Source organism: Nycticebus coucang, chromosome 18 (genome assembly GCF_027406575.1).
Source record: "Nycticebus coucang isolate mNycCou1 chromosome 18, mNycCou1.pri, whole genome shotgun sequence".
NCBI classification, from domain to species: Eukaryota; Metazoa; Chordata; class Mammalia; order Primates; family Lorisidae; genus Nycticebus; species Nycticebus coucang.
In genome coordinates, this window is record NC_069797.1 from 73,156,348 (window position 1) to 73,183,812 (window position 27,465).

Below are 27,465 nucleotides of genomic sequence, written 5' to 3' on the forward strand. Positions count from 1 at the left end.
GGTGTCAGGAAGAGCCTAAAGGGGCTGGATAACTGGGAAGATAGAAAAAAAACAAAGAGAAAGACAGCTGGGGTTTTCCCCAGGAAGTCACAATGTGGTGGGCAGGAGTTTGGGATTTAACACCACAGGGGGTTCTCTCTGAGCTGTGGGGAGTAGAGATTCACATGTGAACATGGTGAGGGTTCAGCAAGCATCTTTTCTTTTTCTTTTTTTTTAGCCTTCATGGCATTTTCTTAGTTATTGTATGTAGACATTTGTATTCTACATTTAGTAAGTTTCGCCTGTACCCATTCTAAGATGCACCATACCCTTCCTCCCCCCTAACCTCCCCCCTCCCTTCCCCTCCCTTGGCCCTTTCCCCATAGTCTCGTGCTATAGTTGGGTTATAGTCTTCATGTGAAAGCTATAATTTAGCCTAGTAGGGCTGAGTACATTAGATACTTTTTCTTCCACTCCTGAGATATTTTGCTAAGAAGAATATGTTCCAGCTCCATCCATGTAAACATGAAAGAGGTAAAGTCTCCGTCTTTCTTTAAGGCTGCATAATATTCCATGGTACACATGTACCACAATTTGCTAGTCCATTCGTGGGTCGATGGGCACTTGGGCTTCTTCCATGACTTAGCAATTATGAATTGGGCTGTAATAAATATTCTGGTACAGATGTCTTTGTTATATTGTGATTTTTGGTCTTCTGGATATATACCTAGTAAAGGAATTATAGGATCAAATGGCAGGTCTATTTTTAGGTCTCTAAGTATTCTCCAAGCATCCTTCCAAAAGGAAAATATTAGTGTACATTCCCACCAGCAGTGTAGAAGTGTGCCCTTTTCTCTACATCCACGCCAACATCTCTAGTTTTGGGATTTTGTTATGTGGGCTACTCTTACTGGGGTTAGGTGATATCTCAAAGTAGTTTTGATTTGCATTTCTCTGATGATTAAGGATGATGAGCTTTTTTTCATGTGTTTGTAGATTGTGCGTCTGTCTTCTTTAGAGAAGTTTCTCTTCAAGTCCCTTGCCCACCCTGAGATGGGATCACTTGTTCTTTTCTTGCTAATACGTTTGAGTTCTCTGTGGATTCTGGTTATTAAACCTTTATTGGAGGTATAACCTGCAAATATTTTCTCCCATTCTGAGGGCTGTCTGCTTGCTTTACTTACTATGTTCTTGGCTGTGCAGAAGCTTTTTAGTTTGATCAGGTCCCAGTAGTGTATTTTTGATACTGCTTCAATTGCCTGTGAGTCCTCATAAAATATTCACCCAGGCTGATTCCTTCAAGAGTTTTCCCTGCACTTTAAGTATTTTTATAGTTTCATGTCTTAAGTTTAAATCTTTTATCCAGTGAGAGTCTATCTTAGTTAATGAAAGGTGAAAGGTGTGGGTCCAGTTTCAGTCTTTTATAGATCGCCAGCCAGTTCACCCAGCACCATTTGTTAAATAGGGAATCTTTTCCCCACTGAATGTTTTTAATTGGCTTGTCTAAGATCAAATAACGGTAAGTAGCTGGATCCATCTCTTGGTTCTCTATTCTGTTCCAGACATCTACTTCTCTGTTTTTGTGCCAGTACCATGCTGTTTTGATCACTATTGATTTATAGTACAGTCTCAGGTTTGGCAGCGTGATTCCTCCTGTTTTGTTTTTATTGCTGAGTAATGTTTTGGCTATTCGAGGTTTTTTCTGATTCCATATAAAACAAAGTATAATTTTTTCAAGGTCTTTAAAATATGACAATGGAGCTTTAATAGGAATTGCATTAAAATTATATATTGCTTTGGGTAGTATAGACATTTTAACAATGTTGATTCTTCCCAGCCATGAGCATGGTATGTTTTTCCATTTGTTAACATCTTCAGCTATTTCTTTTCTTAAAGTTTCATAGTTCTCTTTATAGAGACTTTCATGTCCTTTGTTAGGTATACTCCCAAATATTTTCTTTTTTTCTTTTTGAAACAGCGTCTCACTCTGTCATCTGGGCTAAGGTACAGTGACATCATCACAGCTCACTGCAACCTCAAACTCCTGGGCTTAAGCAATCCTCTTACTTCAGCTTACTGAGTAGCTGAAACTGCAGGGGCCAACACCATGCTTGGCTAGTTTTTCTGTGTTTAGTAGATACAGGGCTCTCACACTTGCTCAGGCTGGTCTTGAACTCTTCAGCTCAGGGCTCCTCCCACCTCAGCCTCCCAGAGTGCTGGGATTAAAGGCATGAGCCATTTCACTCCACCTAACGAACATCTTAAAAATCCTTAAAGGTTGCACAGGCACATTCACGACTCTGATTTCATTTTAGGCTTCCCAGCTCCTCTCCCAGAGCCAGGGCAGTGCCACTGCTGTGTTCTGGTTTCACAGAGTGGCACCCCCGTGCAGCTCAGGGCTCTGACCTTCCAGCTGTGTTTCCATTGTCACAGTCAAGGGGGCTTCCTGGAGCCAAGTGGTCCTCACCTGCCTCCCACCCCTGCCCCTGCTCCATGGAAGGATCCCTGGCAACTACATAGGATTCAGCAGAGACACAGGAGGGCCATGAGGGCCAAGGCTGCCCTCTCACCATCACCATTTCTGTGCACCCCGGGGGGTGAGCTGGGGACTCAGATCCTTCTGCTTCCAGGCGTGCAGACCACCTGCCTCCGCTCGGCTCTATTTTTGGTTGAGGTACAGCTGAACTTAGGTGAAGGGCACAAATCTTAAGGACGCAGGCTGCCTCAGCCTGGCTCCCCTCCCCATGGTGGAGAAATTATCTCTAGGCCCAGGTGCTTGTGATGGTGGAGAGGGTCTGCGTGGGGCAGTTGCTCTGTGGGCGGGAAGCTGGGGGGGACACTGAGGGCTCCCAGGCTTCTGGCAATGATGGCCACACACCTGTCTGTACCTTCCTCTTCCTCTCTGTCTTGACTATGGCACACCCTGGCCCAAACAAGTGAACAGATTACGAGGCAGTGCGACCATCTAGGGGGACCTGTTGTGGGGACCAGGGCTGTGGGACCTGTTGTGGGACCTGCTGGGGAAGCTTCTCCAGAGATGGGAGCGGGAGGCTGGGACCCAGGCAGTCTCTGGGTTGTATGCGTTTGCTCACCAACCACAGCAAAAGCTCCTGGCAGTAGTAGGGACTTCCCACTGAGGACCACACAGCCTCCTGCTTCTCAGCTGGTGCTCAGCCTCTGGGCCACACTTGAGCAGCACCCATGGGTCAAGGCCCCCCCTGGGGCTGGCTTTGAGCTTGGGAGAGGGAGAGGCAGAGTGGATGGGGAGCCACCAACTGCCCTAGCGGGAGGGTGGCTCTGAGACTGTACTTCTGGGTGGTCCCACAGCTCATCTTTTCCGAGGACTCCATGGTTCTCCGACCCTGATGCTGCTGCTGTAAGTCTGCACAGGAAGCCCCCTCCCTACATCGCCACCAACACCCCCGTGGCCTCTGAGTATATGCTGTGCCCTGGGGAGAGTCTCCACACCAGGTCACAGGTTTCAGGCTGCTGTAGGGGCTCAGCCTTTCCCGGCATCATGTCTGGTGGTGGCTGTCCGGAAGCAGAAACATGCCACTTCCTTAGTTCTCTGATGTCATGTGCTCATTTCAAGTTATTTGGTTTCCTTCCGGTTTGTGGACAGGGTAGGGCAAGTAGGATGGGTGTGGCAGGGACCAAGTCCCCGACCCCTTCCCTTTCTCGGCAGCTCAGGTGTTTCTCTTTGTTCCCAAGGAGACTCACTTCCCACAGGTCATGTTAGTGCACTTGTCCTCCTGCTGAATCAAGTTTTCCTAATGCCTCTCATCAGAGGTCAAGCTGTGTCCAGGGGGAAAGCCTGGGCCTGAGGCACCGAGCGACACCTCACATATGAATATTTGTATAATCGTTATACGGTTCCCACACATGGGCTGTTACTACTGACGTCTCACAGAAGCAACAGGTTCCACTCAAGGTCACTCGGTGGTAAGTGGATGAGCAGCACCAGGACCTAACCTCCTGCTTCACCGCTGGCCAGGACATTCGAGACCGCAGCCAAGCCTCTTGGATCATGGTTGAATTAAAAGATAACATCTGGGAAGCTTGACCATGATCGGGCCACATAAACCACCAAACACCTCTCCTACATTTTCACGTTCAGCTCAACGCTGTCAAGATCCAAAGTGTCTTAGATGTCAGTGAGCTTTAGTCAATCTATGACAGCATTGTCATAGGAACTCCTGCAGTGTCTACTGGGCCCTGACCTGGAATCTCCCAGGAGCAGGTCTGGTGAGTCTGCCTGGCTCCCTAGCACTCTCCTGAGCAAGGCGCTCGCTCGTGTGACCAGAAGGAAGGAGGGAATGTGCAAATCTTGAAAGGAGCCGCAGGGAAGGGACTTCTTGGGACCCTGTAGCTAGTACAGGGCTCCCTGTGGTGGACGCTCTGGGTTTGGTGACTGCAGGCGCCCAAGTGGCACATTACACACGAAGGTCAGAGTTTCCTGTGCTCACATGGCCATTCTTTGCAAACTAGTGGCACTGATCACAGGTAGATGTGTGTGACCTCCATGTGGACCAGAGAGGAAAGGGGGCCCTGCAGGTTGTCCAGGTCCCTGCTCTGTACCTAGCCTGAGGACCTTCAGGCCAAGTAGAGAACATATTTCCAAGGAAACCTTTTGGGGTCTCTGGGGCCACTGTACCAAGTTGGGGGTTCAAGCCTGGAGCTGGAGGCTCACGGGAGGGGCTCTCTGAGATGGCCACATTGTGGGTGCACCCAGGGCGGGAGGAGCAGGCTCAGCTTGCTCCTCCCTGCAGCTTTGCTCTTCCTGACCACAAAGAAACAAGGGGGGGCGGGGATGTTATTGAGCCTCCGACCAGAAGGCAACCTGGCCCTGCAGTCCTGGACATGCAGATGGGTGGGCTGGTAGCAGGCCTGTGAGCTGAGGGGTCAGCTATCATCACTGGAAATGGCCATGGAATGTGCCAACTCAATGCAGGTTAACTAGGGTGCTGCTGAGTTCTCAGAGCAGCTCAGCCAGACCTGCCCCGGCTTCCTCTGTTTTTTGACCAGCTCTAGGAATAGAACCAAGGGAAGCTGAACGAGGAAGCAACATGGCACAAAGAAAAGCAGAAGTGGAAGCCCTGAAGGCCTGAACTCAGGGGGCTGAGGCCTCAGGTCCATCTGGGGCCCCGGCAGTGTTGCAGGTGGTGTCTCTGCTGGAGACGGGACCATGTGGCTGCCCCCAGCTCTGCTGCTTCTCTGGGTCTCAGGTGAGGAGCTATCTGCCCAGGAGGAGGGAGCTGCAGGGGGTGTCACCCAAGCCTGGGCTCTGTGTAGAAGGCAGAATGGGATGCTCTCTACCCACTATGGAGGATGGATAGACAGAGGACAGCATCCCTGGGAGGGGAAGGGGCAAGGGTCTCTCCCACTCTGCATGCACGTGACCTTGGACCAGCCACAGTGGGGTGTGGAGCAAAGGGTGGGCACAGAGGAAGGGCTTTGTGGGCAGTTTTTGGGTGAATTATTATAGGAAGGAGGGCAAGAGCGGAATGTGTCAGAGTGAGAAGAGAGTGACATCTGCTGAGCCACCAGGGGTGAAATGGGCGGGGTGGGGGTCATCCTGGCCACTAGGTGCAGGGTGCAGGGTGGGTAAGGACTGGGGAAGAGCAGGCTGTTTGTCTCAGGACAGAGACCAGCCAGGGCAGCCCAGGGGCTGGGGCCTGAGAAGGGAGGGATCAGAAGGCAGATGTGGCTGGTGGGGCCTGGGGACCAGGGAGCAGTTTCCACAGAAGGGAGATGGGACAGAGAAAAGAGGGAAGGCAGCAGGGAGCAGGGAGGGTGGGGGAGACTCTCGGTGAGGGGAGACGTTCCCTGGCGGACACGGCTTCCTCTCATGGATTCACCGTCTGTGCCCCCAGGAGTGTAATTCTCCCTCACCAGGTCCTGTGCCGTCTTCTTGTCCTAGGAGATTGGACATCTTTTTGGTTGCTTTTCTTATAGATTGGAGGTTTTCTTCAATTCTACTTGCTAGCTAATTGTCTATGGGAAAGCTATCATCGTTTGTGTGTTAATTTGGAAATGGGTCACCTTTCACTACCAGCATATTCCAGCTGATTCTCAGAGTTCTTGTGTATTTTTCTTTTTTTGGCCGGGGCTGGGTTTGAACCCACCCACCTCCGGCATATGGGACCGGCGCCCTACCCCTTGAGCCACAGGCGCCGCCCTGTATTTTTCTTTTTTAACATAGAGTCTCACTTTGTCACACACACACACACACACACACGCACACACACACCCTTCCCAGTAGAGTGCCATGGAGTGGTAGCTCCCAGCAACCTCAGACTCTTGGGCTCAAGCAATTCTCTTGTCTCAGCCTCCCGAGTAGCTAGGACTACAGGCACCCACCACAACGCCTGGCTATTTTTTAGAGTCAAGGTCTTGCTCTGGCTCAAGCTGGTCTCAAACTGAAGAGCTCAGGAGCTCCTCCCACCTCGGCCTCCCAGAGTGCTGGGATTATAGGTGTGAGCCACTGTGCCCAGCCTGCGGAGTTCTCTTGTTTTCAAGGATCTGCCTGCGTTGAACGTTTTCAGTTTCTTTCTGACATCTGTTTTTCTTTCTCTCATTGACTCATTTGGCTGGTACTACCAGAGGGATGCCCAGTGGGCAAGGAGGTAGTGGTCATCCCTGACTCATCCATGACTCACGGGAAGGTGGCCAGTCTGTCACAGTTGTCACATTTGGTATGAAGAATGTGTCCACTGATGTCTGTTTATGAAGCATTTTTAAAAACAATGGCAACAGCCGTCAGACGCTTTCACGTTATCCATTAAGATGATTACTTTTTTCCTCCTTTCAGCTATTAAGGAGGTGAATTATATTAAGAGATCTGCCAGATTTTAGTCTTGCTGTATTCTGCTGGCTTTATGAAAATAATTAGAAAGATTTCCCTTTTCTATGTTCTTTGCAAATATTTAAATAAAATAGGGATTCCTTGAAGATTTGAGAGAAGTAACTTGTGAAACTGGGTTTTGCTTCTCTTCCTGTTCTGGAAAGGAAAGGATTTCTTGGTAACACTCAATATTATTAGTCTATTTTTTGAAAAAATCTATTCTTTGTCTACATTAGTAACTTATATTTTACCAGAAAATCATCAGCTTCATCCAGGTTTACAGACGGATTTGTAAAGACTTGTAAATTAACTAATTAACCTGCTTATTTTTCTTTTAAATTGTATACCTACATCTTCTTTTTTCTTGATCTGGCTACCCCCTGGTCTATTATATTGTTCACCCCTCCCAAAAGAAAAATCAGTTTTTCAGTGTATAGGCCAATTTCATTGTTTTCCTGTTTTCTCATTCACTAATGCCTATGGATTTTTCTGAAAGATTAATGTGTTTTTTTCTGTGCTGAGTGCGTCTGTGTCTTCCCCTCCTGGCTTCCTCGACTGGATGGTTCACTCATTTATCTGGGATTTAGTGGGACTAGACTTTGATTAAGGGCAGCACTAAGATGACAGAGGCACGTCCTGGTAGAGGGGTTCTGGACACAGGAAGGACCCTGGACCCAGGGCAGTCTCTTGCTTAGAGGGCTAGGGTGATGATAAAGATTAGGAGAGAAAGCACAGAGAGGCCAGCTGGGAGTGTGGTAAGGAAGTGTGTATGCTCCAGGCAAGTGGAGGAGTGACACTGAAAGTTTTTTGATACTTTTCAATCTCTGAATAATAATGACACCTTCACAGGTGGGGCAGAGCTCTTAGGAGACTGGGTGATGATTTTCACCCAAGATTTCAGAGGGGAGAAGTAAATCAGGAGAGAGAAACCGAGTCCTAAAGGAAGTCAGACACTGGAGAGGAAGAGGACGCAGGATTGGGTGCTGTGGGCAGGTGTGAGGATCACCCAGATCAGGAGAGGCACCAAGACCAGGCAAAAAAGAGCACAATTCTCAGCCAAGGAGAGACACTGAATAGAGTCAGGACAGGGAGCAGGAACAGACTTGGGTGAAGGAGGGCTGGGGGCTGACATTTATTTATTAAGCCCTTAATATGTGTCGATTTTAGTGATTTGCTTTTGTTTAGAGAATCACACATTCATCCAAGTTTGCACAATTATTAGCAAAGACTTTCTGTAAAGCGCCCATCTTTAATCTTTTCATTCTGTCTGCATCTGTGGTTATTTCCTCTTATCATTTCTTACTTACACATGAGTCAAGGGGTTATGTATCTTTATGAGATCAAGTCATATGAAATCCTGTTGTCTCAGTCAAAAAGTTGAATATCAGCAATTACGTGCAATTCAACCTAATGTTATTTGCTTAGGGTTCTATACCTATCATCCCATTCAATGCCTTCAACTGCCATGTTGAAGGGTAGGGACAATTATCACCACTTTACAGATGAGGCATCTGAAGCTTGGAGAGGTTAAGTAACTTGTCCCAGAACACACAGCTGGCACATAATGGAGCCTAGACTTAAACCCACATTCCTCTGAAACCTGTTCTGCTTCAACGTAACAGTTGCGCCTGAGCATCTCAGTAAATGTCCCACCTGTGACAGCTTAAAAAGGCCTTCTCTGCAAGGGACTTGCACATCCAAGTCAGGAGAGGAGGCTCTGGTAGGCCCCTGGGAGAGGGGCCAAGGAACTTGTGGTCATCTTTGGGCAGCTGTGGGCTAAGTGGATAGAGCTGGTGGTGTGGGGAACAGGTTCACCCTGAATAATTTATTGAGGGCCTACTATGTGCAGGCACCTGGAGACACTCAAGGTGTAAGAAGGAGACCCCTCCCCTCCTAGGGCTTGCATTTGAGTGGTCCCAAAGTCTCAAGTGAGGGGATTTAACAATCTGAAAAGGTAAGTAAAATTCAAGAATTCTAACCCTAAGAAAAGAGAGCAAGCCCTCCCCACCCCAATGCACCATCATCCCCCACCAATGTGGGGCCTGATCACAGAATTACACAAATCTTGGAAATAAAAAATAAGCTTCTTGGCCAATCATAGTGGCTTATGCCTATAATCTTGGCACTTTGGGAAGTCAAGGCAGGAGGATGGCTTGAGACCAGGAGTTTGAGACCACCCTGGACAACACAGCAAGACCCCATCTCTAAAAAAAAAAAAAAAACCAGCTTTATTGAAAATTAAGGAGAGAGGTGGAGCAAGATGGTGGCCGAGTAACAGCTTCCCTGCAGCTGGGCATGGTGAGTCTGGGGAGATAAGACTCCAGGCATCTCTGGCTGGTGGGATCTGCCTTTGAGGATACAGGCAATCAGCAAGGGACTTCTGGACCCCAAGAGGAGGACAAAAACAGTGGAAAACTGGCAAGTGGTTGTGTGTGTTCGATCAACCTAATCCCGCCAGCAACCATAAGTACAAGTAGCAGTGAGACTGCAAACTGGAAAGGCCTTACCTGTGAACTGTTTCAGTGTTTTTGGACTTGGCACTCAGTTGAACTGCCTTGGGGAGAGCTTGAGCAGGAGTCCGGAGAACTTTGGGCATTGTCTAGGGCCCCAGACTAAGCCACTGAGCCGGATGGAGCTAATAGTATTCAGCTGTGGGCCGCAGGGAGCCATTGTGAGAGAATTGCCCTGGCAAGCTCTGCCCTAATGGTCACAGAGCAAGGATGGGGTGGGGGGAGCTAGTAATCTAGTGACTGAGCAGCCTAAAGGTGGGGACTGAGCTGCCTTACACCCTTAACTCCCAGGGGCAGAGTGAGACCAGTTTTGGCACACTGGAGCCTCAGGCTCTTGCCCTGCGTAGAGTGCCATGGCATCATAGCTCATAGTAACCTCAAACTCCTGGGCTTGGCACCACCTGGACCTCCATAAAATCTGCGCCACAAACCTCAACCCACAACCCGCGCCCACCGGGCCTCCGCATGCCCTGACCAGGAACTGCCAGAGCCGCACAACCCTGCATCCTCCCTCCTGTACCCTCCCTGCCTTCACACCAGCCTGCTCATCTGGCCAGGGACACTGGTAGCTGCGTACCCTCCGGAGCCCTCCCTGCCTCTGCGCAGAGCCCTTCTCCTGGCCAGAGACTGCTGGAGTCTTGGGCTCTTTGTGCCAAAGTCACTGGGCGCCAGGCACTCCCAAAACCATGCGTACCACCTCCCGCCCTGTTGCTGGATCTGGGTGTGTCACACTCCAGAGCTTCTTCCACAACCAGAACTCCCTGGCTGGGGCAGCCCCAAAGGAACTACACAGGGTCACTCCCTACAAAGATCCAGCAACAATAGAGTGATCCCGCTGGGGTCTAATCTTGGAGAGACACCTTCCCAACTCTGAGGACGGCCAGAAGCAACGGTGAAAAACAATCATGAGATGAAATCAACAGAAAAACTCTGGCAATATGAATAATCAGTGTAGATCAACTCTCCCAAGATCAATGGGGCAAACACAGCACAAGAGCCCATGCACAAACAAATAGCTAAGATGTCAGAAATCGAATTCAGAATCTGGATAGCAAATAAGATCAAATTAGAATTCCAAGCAGTAACCCAAAAGATATCTCAAGAATTCAACGAATTCAAAGACCAAATGACCAAAGATTTTGACACATTGAGACAAGAAGTTGCAGCCCTCAAAGATCTGAGAAACACAGTAGAATCCCTCAGTAACAGAATGGAGCAAGCAAAAGAAAGGATTTCTGACATTGAAGGCAAAACTTTCGAATGCTCCCAAACTCTCAAAGAGGAAGAGAAATGGCAGGCAAAAACAGATCACTCTCTCAGAGAGCTCTGGGATAATTCGAAGAAAACTAATATTCATCTTATAGGGATCCCCAAAAGTGACGAAGTGGCTTCACAAGGCACAGAGTCTCTTCTCCATGAGATTATGAAGGAGAACTTTCCAGACATGCCAAGAGATTCTGAAATTCAGATAGCAGACAGTTTCAGAACTCCAGCAGGACTCAAGCCAAATAAGACATTCCCCAGACACATCATAATCAATTTCACTAAAGTTAATATGAAGGAGAAAATTCTGAAAGCAGCCAGACAAAAGAAAACCATCACCTACAAGGGCAAGAATATTAGAATAACTGCAGATCTCTGCTGAAACCTTTCAAGCTAGAAGAGGATGGTCATCGACTTTTAATCTCCTAAAACAAAATAACTTTCAACCCAGGATCCTGTACTCAGCTAAACTGAGTTTCATTTATGATGGAGAAATTAAATAATTTAATGACATTCACATGTTGAAGAAATTGGCCATAACTAAACCAGCTGTCTAGGATACACTCAGACCTATCCTCCATAAAGACCAACGTAAACCTCCACCACAAAAGTAAACCCACCCAGAAAATGTTAATCAAATTCCAACTTCTACAGTGGCAAAAGGATTAAAAATGTCCACCGGACTCTCGAAAGGCTTATCAATATTCTCAATTAATGTGAATGGTGTAAATTGTCCTCTAAAGAGGCACAGGTCGGCTGACTGGATACAAAAACTCAAGCCAGATATCTGCTGCATATAAGAATCACATCTTACATTAAAAGACAAATATAGACTCAAGGTGAAGGGATGGTCATCTATACTCCAGGCAAATGGAAAGCAGAAAAAAGCAGGCGTTGATATCCTATTTGCAGATGCAATGGGCTTTAAACCAACCAAAATAAGGAAGGATAAGGATGGACACTTCATATTTGTTAAAGGTAATACTCAGTATGATGAGATCTCAATAATCAATATTTATGCACCCAACCAGAATGCATCTCAGTTTATAAGAGAAACTCTAACAGACACGAGCAACTTGATTTCCTCCAGTTCCATAGTAGTTGGAGATTTTAATACCCCTTTAGCAGTGCTGGATAGATCCTCCAAAAAGAAGCTAAGCAAAGAAATTTTAGATTTAAACTCAACCATTCAACATCTGGACTTAACAGACGTCTACAGAACATTTCATCCCAACAAAACTGAATACACATTCTTCTCATCAGCCCACGGAACATACTCCAAAATCGACCACATCCTAGGCCAGCAAATTTAAAAAAATAGAAATTATTCCTTGCATGTTCTCAGACCATCATGGAATAAAAGTTGAACTCAATAACAACAGGAACCTGCATACCCATACAAAAACATGGAAGCTAAACAACCTTATGCTGAAAGATAGATGGGTTATAGATGAGATTAAGAAGGAAACCACCAATTTTTTGGAACAAAACAACAATCAAGACACGAATTACCAGAATCTCTGGGATACTGCAAAGGCAGTCCTAAGAGGGAAATTTATAGCACTGCAAGCCTTCCTCAAGAAAACGGAAAGAGAGGAAGTTAATAACTTGTTGGGACATCTCAAGCAACCGGAGAAGGAAGAACACTCCAACCCCAAACCTAGCAGAAGAAAAGAAATAACCAAAATCAGAGCAGAATTAAATGAAATTGAAAACAAAAGAATTATACAACAGATCAATAAATCCAAAAGTTGGTTTTTTGAAAAGATCAATAAAATAGATAAACCTTTGGCCAACCTAACCAGGAAAAAAAGAGTAAAATCTCTAATTTCATCAATCAGAAATGGTAACGATGAAATAACAATAGACCCCTCAAAAATTCAAAAAATCCTTAACGAATACTACAAGAAACTCTACTCTCAAAAATATGAAAATCTGAAAGAAATTGACCAATACCTGGAAGTATGCCACCTACCAAGACTTAGCCAGAATGAAGTGGAAATGTTGAACAGGCCTATATCAAGTTCTGAAATAGCATCAACTATACAAAATCTCTAAAAAGAAAATTTCTTTTAGAGACTGTTTCTCTAAAATTTCTAAAAAGAAAAGCCCAGGACCAGATGGTTTTACGTCAGAATTCTACCAAACCTTTAAAGAAGAACTAGTATCTATATTACTAAACCTCTTCCAAAATATAGAAAAAGAAGGAATATTACCCAACACATTCTACGAAGCAAACATCACCTTGATCCCTAAACCAGGGAAAGACCCAACAAGAAAAGAAAATTATAGACCAATATCACTAATGAATATTGACACTAAAATACTCAGTAAGATCCTAACAAACAAAATCCAACAACACATCAAAAAAAATTATACACCATGACCAAGTGGGATTTATCCCAGGGTCTCAAGGCTGGTTCAATATATGTAAATCTATAAATGTAATTCAGCACATAAACAAACTAAAAAATAAGGACCATATGATTCTTTCAATTGATGCAGAAAAAGCTTTTGATAATATCCAACATCGCTTCATGATCAGAGCACTTAAGAAAATTGGTATAGAAGGGACATTTCTTAAACTAATAGAGGCCATCTACAGCAAACCCACAGCCAATATCGTATTGAATGGAGTTAAATTGAAATCATTTCCACTTAGATCAGGAACCAGGCAAGGTTGCCCATTGTCTCCATTGCTCTTTAACATTGTAATGGAAGTTTTAGCCATTGTAATTAGGGAAGAAAAGGCAATCAAGGGTATCCATATAGGGTCAGAAGAGATCAAACTTTCACTCTTTGCAGATGATGTGATCGTATATCTGGAAAACATTAGAGATTCTACTACAAAACTTTTAGAAGTGATCAAGGAATACAGCAATGTCTCAGGCTACAAAATCAACACCCATAGATCTGTAGCCTTTATATATACCAACAATAACCAAGCCGAACAAACAGTCAAGGACTCTATTCCTTTCACAGTAGTGCCAAAGAAGATGAAATATCTGGGAGTATACCTAACAAAGGACGTGAAAGATCTCTATAAATAGAACTATGAAACTTTAAGAAAAGAAATAGCTGAAGATGTTAACAAATGGAAAAACATACCATGCTCATGGCTGGGAAGAATCAACATCGTTAAAATGTCTATACTACCCAAAGCAATATATAATTTTAATGCAATTCCTATTAAAGCTCCATTGTCATACTTTAAAGATCTTGAAAAAAATAATACTTCGTTCTATATAGAATCAGAAAAAAACTCGAATAGCCAAAACATTACTGAGCAATAAAAACAAAGCAGGAGGAATCACGGTACCAGACCTAAGACTGGTAAAAATCGATAGTGATCAAAACAGCATGGTAGTGGCACAAAAGCAGAGAAGTTGATGTCTGGAACAGAATAGAGAACCAAGAGATGGATCCAGCTACTTACCATTATTTGATCTCTGACAAGCCAATTAAAAACATTCAGTGGGGAAAAGATTCCCTATTTAACAAATGGTGCTGGGTGAACTGGCTGGCAACCTGTAGAAGATTGAAACTGGACCCACACCTTTCACCAATAACCAAGGTAGACTCTCACTGGATAAAAGATTTAAACTTAAGACATGAAACTATAAAAATACTTGAAGAAAGTGCAGGGAAAACTCTTGAAGGAATCAGCCTGCGTGAATGTTTTATGAGGAGGACTCACAGGCAATTGAACTAGTATCAAAAATACACTACTGGGACCTGATCAAACTAAAAAGCTTCTGCACAGCCAAGAACATAGTGAGTAAAGCAAGCAGACAGCCCTCAGAATGGGAGAAAATATTTGCAGGTTATACCTCCGATAAAGGTCTAATAACCAGAATCCACAGAGAACTCAAACGTATTAGCAAGAAAAGAACAAGTGATCCCATCTTAGGGTGGGCAAGGGACTTGAAGAGAAACTTCTCTAAAGAAGACAGATGCACGATCTACAAACACATGAAAAAAAGCTCATCATCCTTAATCATTAGAGAAATTCAAATCAAAACTATTTTGAGATATCACCCAACCCCAGTATGAGTAGCCCACATAACAAAATCCCAAAACCAGAGATGTTCACGTGGATGTGGAGCAAAGGGCACACTTCTACACTGCTGGTGGGAATGCACACTAATACTTTCCTTCTGGAAGGATGTTTGGAGAATACTTAGAGACCTAAAAATAGACCTGCCATTTGATCCTATAATTCCTTTACTAGGTTTATACCCAGAAGACCAAAAATCACAATATAACAAAGACATCTGTACCAGAATATTTATTACAGCCCAATTCATAATTGCTAAGTCATGGAAGAAGCCCAAGTGCCCATCGACCCATGAATGGACTAGCAAATTGTGGTACATGTATACCATGGAATATTACGCAGCCTTAAATAAAGATGGAGACTTTACCTCTTTCATGTTTACACGGATGGAGCTGGAACATATTCTTCTTAGCAAAGTATCTCAGGAATGGAAGAAAAAGTATCCAATGTACTCAGCCCTACTATGAAGCTAAATTATAGCTTTCACATGAAGGCTATAACCCAACTATAGCACAAGACTATGGGGCAAGGGCCAAGGAAGGGGAAGGGAGGGGGGAGGTTAGGGTGCAGGGAGGGTAATTGGTGGGGCCACACCTACGGTGCATCTTAGAGTGGGTACAGGCAAAACTTAGTAAAGGCAGAATACAAATGTCTACATACAATAACTAAGAAAATGCCATGAAGGCTACGTTGAACAGTTTGATGAGAATATTTCAGATTGTATATGAAACCAGCACATTGTACCCCTTGATTGCACTAATGTACACAGCTATGATTTAACAATAAAAAAAATTATAAGAAAATTAAGTCTACAAAGGCTGGGCAAATTAAGGAAAGACACAGCACAAAATGAAGGCTGTCATTGGAGAGCCTTCTGTGTTTGTGAATCCATTTTGACCCACATGCTGTATCAGGAGCACCCGGCCTTCTTATCATTCTTGTCTGTCAAATGGTTTGGCAGCCCTAGTGCTGGCCAGGGCAGTATGTGAGCTGTTCCTCCCTGTCCTGAGATGCCCAGGACCAGGTGGCCCTCCTGGGAGAGCAGGTACTTAGGGGTGAGTTCTTATGGTCCTCATAGGTTTGGAAGCAGGAGGGCCCTGACTGGTGAGAGGGGTGATATTGGGGTTTAAAGGAAGGGGTTGCTGTAATCAAAACCTAAGGGGTCAAGTTGAGCGAGCTGGCTCATGCCCTTAATCCCAGTAATCTGGGAGGCCAAAGAGGGTGAATTGCCTGAGTTCAGGAGTTTGAGACCAGCCTGAACAAGAGACAGACCCCCATCTCTACTAAAATAGAAAAAACTAGCTAGGCATGGTGGCAGATGCCTGTAGTCCCAGTTACTCAGGAGGCTGAGGCTAGAGGATCACTTGAGCCCAGAGTTTGAGGTTGCTGAGAGCTTTGATGCTACGGCACTCTATCCAGGGAGACAGCATGAGATTCTGTCTCAAAAACAAAAACAACAAAAACTTCAGGGATAGCAGAGAGAGGGGAGATGCCCAAGATGTGATGGCCAGAAGGGTGATGGAAAATGAAGGAATGGGGGGGCTCTGGGCCGGGGCAGCTGATGCAGAGTGGGGGAACCTCTGGAGGAGATGATACTCCCAGGAGGGTGCCCCTAAGCCAGCCCCACCTGGGGTTGAGCCAGACTCGGGCTTCTGTTTTTCAGGCTGCTGCTCTCTGAGCTGCCCTCCCACCATGACGGGCACCGTCGGGGGCTCCCTGACTGTGCAGTGTCAGTATGAAGACGAGTACAGGGATGCACAGAAGTACTGGTGCAGAGAAAGGCTTGTATCATGTGACAAGATCGTGGAGACACAAATATCAAAGAGAGAATTGGGGAGAAGCCGAGTGTTCATCAGGGACAACCCTGCAAACCTGACCTTCACAGTGACCATGGAGAACCTCACAGTGACGGATACAGGCACATACCTGTTTGGTATCAATGTACCCAGATATTTTGATCCTAACTTCAAAGTTGAGGTGTTCGTGTCCCCAGGTGAGCCCCTCCCACAGTCAGCACCAGGGGTGCCTGCAGAGGCTCAGGTTGGAATAGTCAGATCAGAGACATGGAGCAGACTGTGTGTGTGTGTGTGTGTGTGTGTGTGAGAGAGAGAGAGAGAGAGAGAGAGAGAGAGAGAGAGACAGGGAGGTGCCCAGAGCAGCTGGCATCTCTGCCCAGCGTTGGCAGATGGAAGGTGCTCCTGGGTGAGGTGGGGAGGCCAAGAGAGCAGAGCATGCAAGGGAGAGGACAGTGTCTGTGGCTTGACCCCACAGGAAACAGTGAGCCACATGGTAAGGGTGGGGCTGAGCAGAGGGGCGGGCAGGGCCCGTGGTAAAGGGGCTGCCTGCTGGGAACTTAACCGAGGATAGTCAGATGTGTGGTTTAGACTGGCTTCTCTGTAGTATGTGGCTATGGCAGGAGGGGACAAGACTAGGCAAAGGGAGGGGACTTAGGGGTTTCAGGAATGCCCTGACCTCACAGCAGGATGGAATCAGAGCTATCAAGGGTGGTACCTGTGTCCTGTTTGAAAATGCTCACTTGGGTGGAGAGAGTCCTGGAGCGACTTTGGTCCAGAGTCCTCCATCCAGCCTCCTTCCTGAGTAAGCATTTTGAGTTATTCAAATCATAAAGGCATTAGCATTCAGGGGGAGAGTCTGAGGGGAGATCACTGGGTCTGATCTGTGGTTTTGCCACCAGCATCAATGCCAGTGATGCCGACAAGGATCACCACAGCCCAAACCTCAACAGTCACAACTGAAGACCCAGCTGTGCTGTCCACCACCCTGTGTGCAGTGAGTGCCACCCACAGCGCAACCATCCAGGAAGACTCCAGGCAGAGCCCAGGCCCATGGTAAGGTTCTGAGACATGCAGGTGGGCCGTGTCCTCAGAAGGAGCCCAGAGGAGGGTACCTAGCCTTGTGCTCCAGTGGGAGATGAGAGTCACACTCTTGCTGGGCTCTCAGGCTCCCTTTGCCCCAGGTCCAGGTTGGAAGCCAAAGCCTGCACATCCTGGTATGGATTGCTGTGGCCACGCTGGACATGCCCTCATGTTTGAGAAAAGCCTCAGGTCAGGGAGAAGTTGGGGGCGATGGGTGGATGGAAAGTGGCAGTTAGTGAGAGCTGGTGATATCCTACCAGGCATGTGCTTAATCTTCACATGAGTCATCTTGTTTGCCCCTCACTGCAATCCGGCCCTGTTCTCATCTTTACTTTACAGATGAGGAAACTGAGGCTCAGAGAGGTTAAGCAACCTGCCTAGTCAGGGCGCTATGAGAGGCAGGGCTGGGCTTCCAATACAAAGGCTTGTGTTCTCCCTTCTGAGGGGGAGGGGTCGCCGATAAATGCATGCAGTTATGAACCATTTCTGGGATTCACAGGTCCCCCTTCTCACACCAACTGGGGCATGGCAATACAGTCCTGGTGCTACTGACCTGAAGACAGCACAGACACCACAGGTTAAGGGTCCCAACCTCCGCAAGACCACCCTCCTTCAGATGTTAGCCAGGCTTCAGGGATCCCCAGGCCACCGCAGTTCTGACCAACTGGCTACAAATTTGGGGGTTCCCAGATGCCTTTGGGTCAATAATTTGCTAGGTTTAGGACTCCAGAAAGCATCATCCCTATAGTGACAATTTTATCCTGAAGGATATAGACCAGGACCAGCCAATGAAGAGACACATCAAGTGAGACTTGAGGGGAGGGTCCCCAACAGCTTCCATGCCCTCTCGGAGTGGAATCACAGAGCTCCACCCCCCAGGACATCAGTGTGTTTGCCAACCAGGAAGCTCCTCCAAGCTTTGGTGTCTAGTGGGGTTTCATTACATAGGCAAGATTGATTGATCTTTGCCCACGCCATGGACTCGGCCTCCATCCTCTCTCCTTCTCCTGGAGGTGGGGCCAGCTCAGAGCCCCAAACCTGTAATTACATGGTTAGTTTTTCAGGCAACCAGCTCATATGGTTATCTCATCTCTTAACAAAATTCAAGTGTCATCCGTGAACAACAAATACACTCCTATTATTTGGAAAATACCAAGGATTTAGAGCCTTCCTCCCAGGAAACCAGGACAAAGGCTGACTGGGGTCTTTACTATACAACACTCCAGAAGCCCTTCCAGAGGCTTATGCCAACCCAGAGTCATACTCTTAATATCAGACAAGGCAAAATTCAGACCCCAAATATGCCAAATCCAGAAGTTGACCCCGTGGATATACGTGGCTGGCAAATCTGTTTTGTTCTGGTTTTAGATTAATATATGGGTACAAATGATTAGGTTACATTGTTTGCATTTGTTAGGTAAAGTGCAAGTTGTAGCTGTGCCCATTCTGTAGCCTACAGAATCCCCTCCTCTCTCTCCCCCAGCTTGGATCGAATTGTGTTTTTCTCTACTGCGGGTGTGTAGTTGTTCATCTAATGGTTTCATATTAGTATTGAGTACATTGCATGATTGCTTTTCCATTCTTGTGATACTTTACTAAGGAGAATGTTTTTCACCTCCATTCAGGTTAATATAAAAGATGTAAAGTCTCCCTCTTTTTTATAGCTGCATAGTATTCCGTGCATATACCACAGTTTATTAATCTATTCACGGGCTGATGGGCTCTTGTGTTATTTCCACATCTTGGTGATTGTGAATTGAGCTGTGATAAACATTCTAGGGCAAATGTCCTTATGTTAAAATGATTTTTTTTCTTATGGGTAGATGTCTAATAATGGGATTGCAGGATCAAGTGGAAGGTCTACTTTGAGCTCTTTGAGAATGCTTCTTTCTTAAAGGGCTGTATTAGTTTGCGATCCCACCAACAGTGTAAAAGTGTTCGGGTTTTAGGGGGCCTGAAGCCTGGCTGTGTCGTGTCACAGCTGACCTGCAGCTGCTTGTCCAAGTGGGAAATGGTGAAGCTGTGAGGCAATTTATTGCAGCAATGTTTGCAATTGCAAAAGATTGGGGTTTGGGGGTAAAATACTGTTTCAGAGGGAAGAGCTAAGTAAATCACCATCTATCCATGTAATTGATAGTATGTAGCTATGGGAAAGAATGAGGGGCTCCTCTGTAGAGTGAGCAGGAAAGATCTCTAAGTTGTATTGTTAAGTAAACCCAGACTAGTGTTTATACTATGCCTCCTTTGTGCAAAAAAAAACGAGGGAAATAATGTACATTCATATTTGTTTGTATATGAATAAAGAATTCTCCAGAAGATTCTTAAGTATATTGCATGCAAATATGCGGGGAAGGCTGGGAGATGTGTAAGTGTGGTGTGTTGAAAGGAGGCCTTATACTGTCTCCCTTTAAAAAGTCTGACCTTAACTGTCTCTTTAAAAATTCAGGGAAGGCAAGGTCCCCTGCACACCTGCCTCCACCCTGCACCTCCCGCCTCCCCCTAGGCTTGCCCTGCTGCTCTCCTTCTTGGTGATTTTACTGCTCCTGTTGGTGGGGACCTCGCTGATGTTACGGAGGAAGTTTCAGAAGCCAGTCAGAGGTGAGTAGCTCCCTGAGCCTCTCCACCCGACCACAGCCTCTCTCCTCCAAAAGGCCGGGCCCTAGGTCCTCAGAATGGACATCGAGTGCTTATCCTCCAACCACGTATCTGGGAGGCAGTGTCCCCAGGTGTGGTGGTTACAGACTGTGGGAGGTGGCTCCCCAGAACGAGGCATTCCCACTGAGGGGCCCGGGCATTGAGTCCCTGTGAAGCAGTGGCCCTCTTCTGTCTAAAGCCCATGCATGGCCTGCCACACCCTCCAAAGGCCTCTGTGGGATAGTCAGTCCCCACCCCACCATGATCTGGCCCAGCCCTCCTCTCTCACCCTGTCTCATGGCCCGGAAGGCAGCTTCTTACTTCACTTTGTACTCTGGCAAGAGCCACAACCTCAGTCTCTCCTGGGTTTGCTCTGGGTGCCTGCAGTGTCCCCTGCCCTCCCTCTTTGGCTCATCCTGCTGGAATCCAAAGGCTGCCCTCAGATGTTCTTCATTTCCTCTGGGACATTTTCCCTGTCCCCACAGAGTGGCTTGGGCCCTCTTGCTTGTAACCCCTGTGCCTGTGCTGTCATGACCCTTTTGGAACCAGATCGTCACCTCCTGCTTCCTTGCCTTCCTTTCCACCAGCCCGTGTGCTCCTTCAGGTCAGGGACCATGACTTGAGAAGGCTCTCCATCAATATTTGTCAAATTAATGTATTATTTAATATCTCCAGCCATGCTGGGCATCCCAGGGAGCTCTGGGCATTCACTGGTCCAGCTGCCCTCCTCTGAGTGAGCACAGATTAAAGGAGAGAACCTAGACTCTGGCACTCAGCAGGTGCTCAACAAATCACTGAGAAGCAAATTGAATTAAGTGAAAGAACAGAGCAACCCATGGAGGAGGGGCCTTCTTGTTACTGGCTGGAGGCCACAGTCACCCCCAGGAAGGATCTGCCGGAGATGAAGTGTGAGCCTTAAGTTTCCTCCCTGTCCCAAGAGCTCTTGCTTCCAATTGAGCCAAGGATTCTCAGGGGAACCTGCATCTGCTGAAGCCTTTCAGGCTGCCATGAGATGGAGGTGGGAAGATAAAGGACAAGCTGGGGGGTATGGAGGGGGACACTGCTCCACACTGTCCCCCATGCCCTCCCCCAGGGCCCCAGCCTCAGTGCATCTGTGCAGGGCACATGGAAAGGAAACCACTTCCTTGTTCCCATCTGCTCCACTGCGTCCTTTTCTGGTAACCTTCCCCTAAGATACAGACCCACAAGGACGTCACTGGCCACGTGGGGACCTTCCCAGCCTGCTGCTCTTTCACCTAGAAAGGCTCTCGCTCCTCGAGAGCCTCCTCTCCATAAAAAAAAAAAAAGACTTATGATTGTTGTAGAAAATTTGAAAAATGAGTAAAACACTAAAAAGGAAATGAATTCCCCACCCACTGGCCTCTGGCGTATGTCATTCCAGACTTTTTTCTTTATCTATGCACTTAAGATTTCTTAATGAATTTACTTCAATTATGAATTCTTTTTTAAAACTATATCCTCTTAGTAGTAAACATTTCCTCTGCTATCAAATGTGTGTGCGGATTATACTTTAAATGGTCCTCAGTGACAGGAGGATGGTTTTTGTGCTGGCACCCTGACCCTGCCTCTCCCCCCAATCCCCGCAGGAGCACCTCTCCTCACAGGGGCTGGGGCTGCCCCTCAGCCTGCCACCTGCCTGCCTTATCACACCCACTCCCCAAGCCACTCTTGTCATTCATTCCTTCATACACAAAGCTATCCTGAGCCCCCACTATGTGCCAGAGCTATGCTGGAACCTTGGGGACACCAGTGTGACCAGGACAAACTGAGTGCTGCCTTCAGGGAGCTTTCCATGTGGCTGGCTGCCCCCAAATCTCACTGCCACCTTCCTTCCCAGGCAATGAATTGCTGTCGAGTCCCACCAGCTCTATTTCACCTTCCCATTAGAACATCTGTCCCCGGGGGGAGGGGACAGAGGGTGGCATGGAGCCTGCACACAGCATCCGGAAGCAGAATGCTTCACACCCAGAGCACCTGGTTGTGTGTTCTGAGTCAGCTGATGGCTCAGCAGACACATGGTATTGTGCCCCCAACTGTGGGCTGCTCCCCTTTGACTCTGGGGGCTCCCTAAGGGCGGATGGTGGTTTTCCCTGTGGCATCGGGGAAATAGGCTCTGGAGTTGCCTGGCTGTGGACCTAGACCAGGACATCTGGCTGTGTATACATTACCCACTGCCCACCTGGTCCTGCCTCCAGGTTAAAAGGGTCAAGGGACCCAAAGCTGTGATCAAAGCAGGATCCCCACCGAGCAGATGCCAGAAGCCAGAGGCTGTGTAAGCCTGAGCTGTGGTCCCATGAGGCTGACAGGCTGCCTTCCCTCTGATGAGCTGCCTGGGAGGTCAGACCCTAGGAGTAGGGGTCAGAGCAGAGGCCCAGTGGCCTCACACCAGTCTGATGTGCCTTTAGGTCCCTGCACACGCAGGTCCCTTTGGTGACATTCTTCCCCCTCAGTCTTCTCCCACCTGGGAACGTTTTTTGAAGTGGAAATCCTGAGAGCTAGCTTTGTTTGGGCCCCTCTCCTCCAGCTGGGATCTTTCACCCATTCATTAATGCATTCCTTTATCCACTCACTCATTCACTAATTCATTTGCTTAACAGCCCTTAAGCTACTACCATGCTTCAAACCCAAAGGGGTAGGTTCCCAGGGCTGAGGTCCCTGAGAAAAGCCCTATTTGCAAATGGATCCTAGGGCTCCTGTCCCCACCCTTGGTCTGGGGTTCCACCTTCTTGCTCTCCTCTTGTCTCCAGCTGGTGAGCATTTGGAGCTGTCCCAGGGCCCCAGGCAGGTAAGGAAAACGACAGCCAGAGGCGGGTCAGGTGGCTGCATGGGTAGGGAACAGAGGGGTGTTAGGGAGATGGACAGTCTCATTGGCCAAGGGGGTGATGGATGAATGGTGGATGGATGGAATAAGGGGCTCGTCCAGAGCAGGAGGAACAATGCCTGGGATATCTGGTCACAGGGGGTGGAATGGTGAAATAAGGGAGGGTCTTTCCAGCTAGATTGACCTGGGAGCATTTAAATGCTGCCCAGAGCAGATGGGGGCCTCAGTGGCATGGAAGCAGGGCAGGAAAGTCGAGGCTGGGCATCCAGAACGTGGAGGGAGGGGGATACATGCAGACAGGAGGCTCAGAGGCTATGGGGCTCTATGGAGCTCTGTGGACACCTGCCCAGCACCTCCCGCCCACCCCAGGCTGCCGAGCAGAGTGAGGAACACTACGTGAATCTGGAGCTGCTGGCGTGGCCCCTGCGGGAAGAGCAGACACCACCGAAGCAGATGGAAGTGGAATACAGCACCGTGGTAAGCACAAGAGCCTGCAGTAGTGAGCATGAGAGCCCTGGGCTATGCAGGGGGTAGAGGGGGAGGGACCAGCTTGGTGGCCTTGTGCCTCTCCATGACAAGGCCACTGGGAAGATGGGCAAGTGTAGATTTTTGTCAGAGCAGAGGACCTCAGAAGGGCTCGGTGTTACTGTGGCTGAGGGTACAGGTGTGGAAGATCTATGGCTCCAACAGTCAACAAAGTACAGCATTTATTAAGCGCCTACTTCATGTTGTATGCCTGTGATTTCTGGGTTTTTTGGGGTTTTTTTGTCTCATCATCTCTTCAGTAGCAACTCTGCTTTTCAGGTTTGTGTTCACGACCTGCTGTGGACCAACTCTTAAGCACAGCCACCTTAAATTGGAGCAGTGGAACTAGCTGCCTCCCTGGTGGTGACCCACCTGCTAGTGGTTGGTCCCCTAACTGATGCTGGGAACCGCATGTTGGAGAGTTTGGGGAGGGATTTAAGCAATAGGCAGGGAGATGTCCAGGGAGGCCTCCAAGGCTCCCCCAGGCCTGAGAGCCAACTGAGCCTTTCTCAGATGTGCTGAGTGATGCATGGATGGCCAGTGTCAGAATGGCAGGTGACACTGTGTCTGGTCTGCCCAGGAAAAGTGGCCAGGCCTCCTGGGATATATGCAGCCTAGCACCTCCCCCCAGGCCACTGTTCCCACACTGTGCAGTGGAATAGGGGATCCAGCCCCATCACTTCCAGGTCCCCCAAGGGCCACACTCCCTGCTCAATCTGCTGCCATCTGTCTGCGTGAGGGTGAGGTGGTCTGGGGCTCAGAGTCCTGGTTTCACTCCCAGCCAGGGCCTCTGAGCAGCTAGCACAGTCTGGTTGCTCCCTCATCTGGTCCCCGTGATGGTCTAACCTGCCTCCCTCCTCACATGGCACGGGCTTATGTCCACACAGCTGCACAGGCCTGGGCAGGACAGCAGCAGCCTTGATTTTTCTCGCTTGGTGACTCCTGTTCCCCCAGTGGATTAGGGGCACGGTCTTACTCTTCTTTCAGCCCCCAGGTGTGAGTCAGGACTGGTCCCCAAAGCACAAGTTAACCAGAGGCACAGGGCCAATGTGGTACCCCGTGGCTCTACCAAGAGCACCAGGGCTCCTCTGCAGATGCTGCTGAGTCCTCACAAAGGGACCCCTGGCTGCGTCATCGCCAGGACATTTCATTAAGAGAAACACAGAGGCATCTCAAGGAGTCCAGCCAACACTACCCATCTTGGGGCCTCATTCTGTACTTTGGAGAATGGACCAGGCTGAGGCAGCCCTGAGGATACCAGGGATCCTCCTGCCTCTGCTGCCTGGGGACTTGGTGCTGTCGGGGTGGGGGGCTGGGGAGTGGACAGCCTGGTGGAGCCCAGTCCTTGGGAGAGCAAGAGGCTAGGCCTAGGGGTGGGGTGGAGCTGGGGCCCCTGCAAAGAAGCCTCCACAGGGTCCCTTCTGCGTTCCCCCTCCCCAACTCTGAGCTGGGGTTCGTCTCCACCTCTCCCTGAGCCTCAGGTCTCCTTCTCTGCAGGGTGCCCCCATGGAGGAGCCTCACTATTCCTTGGTGGTGTTTGACCAGCAGGATGCTACAGCCAACGGGATGTCTGTCCAGAGGCCCCGGGATGTGGGGCCGGAGTACAGCGTGATAAAGAAGCCAAGGTCTTAGTCAGCTTCACACCGAGCTCTCCTTGGCCCCCAGGACTCCCAGGGATGGCTCCTGTAGCCCTCACCCATGTCCCCCTCAGCCTTCTGTCCTCGATAGTGGCGGCAGGCAGCTGTCACTCTTGTGCTGTCAGCCGGGCTGACTTCACTGAGGGCAGGCAGGGGCAGGGCTTCTAGGGGACAGTCTCCTCTCTCCTCTTCGTGCTCTTTAATCCAGGCTCTTTGTGTGGAGGAGGCATATCCTCCATCCAGTCCCGTGTGGCTCCAGAAAAAGACAAGGCTCACATAGGCTGGCACCTGCCAATAGCTTTGTGAATCACAGCCCCATAAGAACAGCTGGCGCTGCTTGGGCTCTGAAAGAACTGGCGAGAAGAACCAACAGAATGCAAAGGAGGGCGTATGACCTCGCGCAGGGGACACAGGAGCACTAAAGACCCAACCCTCTCATCTCGCAGACAAGGAAACAGAGGCCCAGAGAGATGAGAGACTTGTACATGGCTCTGGAGCTGGCAGCAAGCTGCTAGGGACTCTGAGATAGGTTTATTTTTTTAATGTAAGGGGTATAAATTAAGTTTCAAATATCTTATTGAGGGAGAAGAGAAAAGCTATTTAAACAACGCCTGGTGTGTGTCTGTGATCTTGCATTAAAGAAAGCTCCTAGCTTTCATCCCCAGTGAGTGCAGAGAGCCTTCCAGGATGCAGTGTGTTGGGGACAGCGTGACAGGTGTCCTCACTGAGTGTGAGAGGATGGTCATAGACACGTCTCTCCACAGTGGAGGGTTTTCTTGTGGGGAGATTTCAAATTTGATGCATATACCCTGTTTCCCCGAAAATAAGACAGTGTCTTATTTTAAGGTGTGCTCCCAAAGATGCACTAGGTCTTATTTTCAGGGGACGTCTTATCCTTCCTTTAAGTAGGTCTTATTTTTGGAGGATGTCTTATTTTCGGGGAAACAGGGTAGTTTCCCAGGCTGTTCTGAGTCTGCAGCAGCCAGCCGTGGCTTTAAAACCACACTCACCACGCTGTGGCTGGGAAGTCACTTTGGTAATTTTCTTTTAACACTTAACATCTTTTGTACCCCATGATTGCATGAATGTACACAGCTATGATTTAATAAAAAAAAAAAAAAAACACTTAACATCTTTGACTTTCTGTTTTCAGTAAATACAATTGAAAACAAGCGAGCATTCCACTTAAGTCAAGGGGTTTTGATCACTGCTCTTACAATTGCACTGTGCCTCTGGGCAGTTTTCTCTGGGGTGTGGGCCTCCCAGCACTTTCAGAAGATTCTTCAAATAAGTGGCCTCCAGCAGGCGGAGAGACACTGCTGTGGTGTCATCTTCAGATTTTTAGTTATTCGCACATGCATGTGAGTCACCACAGGTACTTTTTCTCTTTTGTTACGTCCTGAGATGCAGAAGGGAAACACATGGGTGTGCACACACATGCACACACACACACCCTGGTCCACAGCGAGGCCCCCACTTTGAGGAAGGGGTGTTGCTGGGTGTCAGCAGCAGGGCCTGTGGGTACCTTCAGCTCTGCCCTGGGGCCTTGGCCCAAACCAGTCAGAGAGGCCTGGACACTGGTCCTCCTCCTGAAGGAGCTATGGGTGCCATCCATCCACCTTAACCCTACAGTGGCAGGTGTCACTCCATCCCCCTCAGGAGCAAGTGGGCAAGCTGTGGCCAAAAACAACAGACAGAAGGCTGGGCCCTGACACAGTCAGCCTCTGTGGACCTGGCTGTGGTAGGAGCAGGGAGCGGGAAGGGCCTCCGGGGAGCTGACTCCCCCTCCCATGGCTAAAGCTTCCATTCTCTTTCCTTTATTTACTTCTCTGCCCAGACTAGTCCAAGAGCAGCATTCATTCACTCACTCATTCATTCCGCAGCACTCACAATGACCTGCTCTGTGCCAGGCAGCAGGCTGGGCCCTGGGGCCAAGGGGGACACATGACATAGTCAGGCCCAGAGGGAGGGGAGGTGCTGCGCTAACCCCCAGCCTGTGGACAGGGTGGAAGCGCCTCTGCAGGCTGCATGTCCCCCACTCAGGGAAGGTGCCCACTGGAGTCCGTCTGAGCTAAAGAAAACTCAGACATTCCTAACTCAAGCCAGACAGGGGCCCCGGGTTTATTAAAATGACAAGGCAATTGGTCCCCTGTTTCTTCTGTGCCCTAGGCTTGGAGAGAAGCTGGTGGGGGATGGGGAGGATGGGATGGAGCCTCTGTCACACACCCTCCCCATGTGAACGGCTTCCTCTGTTTGGAGCAGTAAAGCCCCACTCAGCATGAGTCTAGACCGTGCCAC

At 48.3% G+C, this 27,465-nt stretch overlaps 1 protein-coding gene across 2 annotated transcripts; it reads left to right on the forward strand.

Annotated features, from left to right (window-relative positions):
• The first annotated feature begins 4,802 nt into the window (after positions 1-4,802).
• Positions 4,803-26,278, forward strand: CD300A (CD300a molecule). 2 transcript variants are annotated; one of them, XM_053567699.1, is made up of 7 exons: positions 4,803-5,204; positions 16,317-16,646; positions 17,349-17,502; positions 19,976-20,127; positions 22,932-22,969; positions 23,375-23,482; positions 25,028-26,278. In XM_053567699.1, exons 1-7 carry the CDS (start codon positions 5,165-5,167, stop codon positions 25,160-25,162), a joined length of 957 nt encoding a protein of 318 aa, XP_053423674.1. In that variant the 5' UTR covers positions 4,803-5,164; the 3' UTR covers positions 25,163-26,278. The 2 variants fall into 2 exon arrangements, with proteins under 2 accessions (XP_053423674.1, XP_053423675.1); XM_053567700.1 differs by having other exon boundaries at positions 20,033-20,127.
• The last annotated feature ends 1,187 nt before the right edge of the window (positions 26,279-27,465 follow it).

Bases quoted from the DNA above. Each gene is read 5' to 3' on its own strand.
- CD300A (XM_053567699.1), top strand. From the start codon at position 5,165: ATGTGGCTGCCCCCAGCTCTGCTGCTTCTCTGGGTCTCAG. The intron at 16,647-17,348 runs GTGAGCCCCTCC...TTTTGCCACCAG, and splicing joins TGAGGTGTTCGTGTCCCCAG to CATCAATGCCAGTGATGCCG. The intron at 20,128-22,931 runs GTGAGTAGCTCC...TCTTGTCTCCAG, and splicing joins GTTTCAGAAGCCAGTCAGAG to CTGGTGAGCATTTGGAGCTG.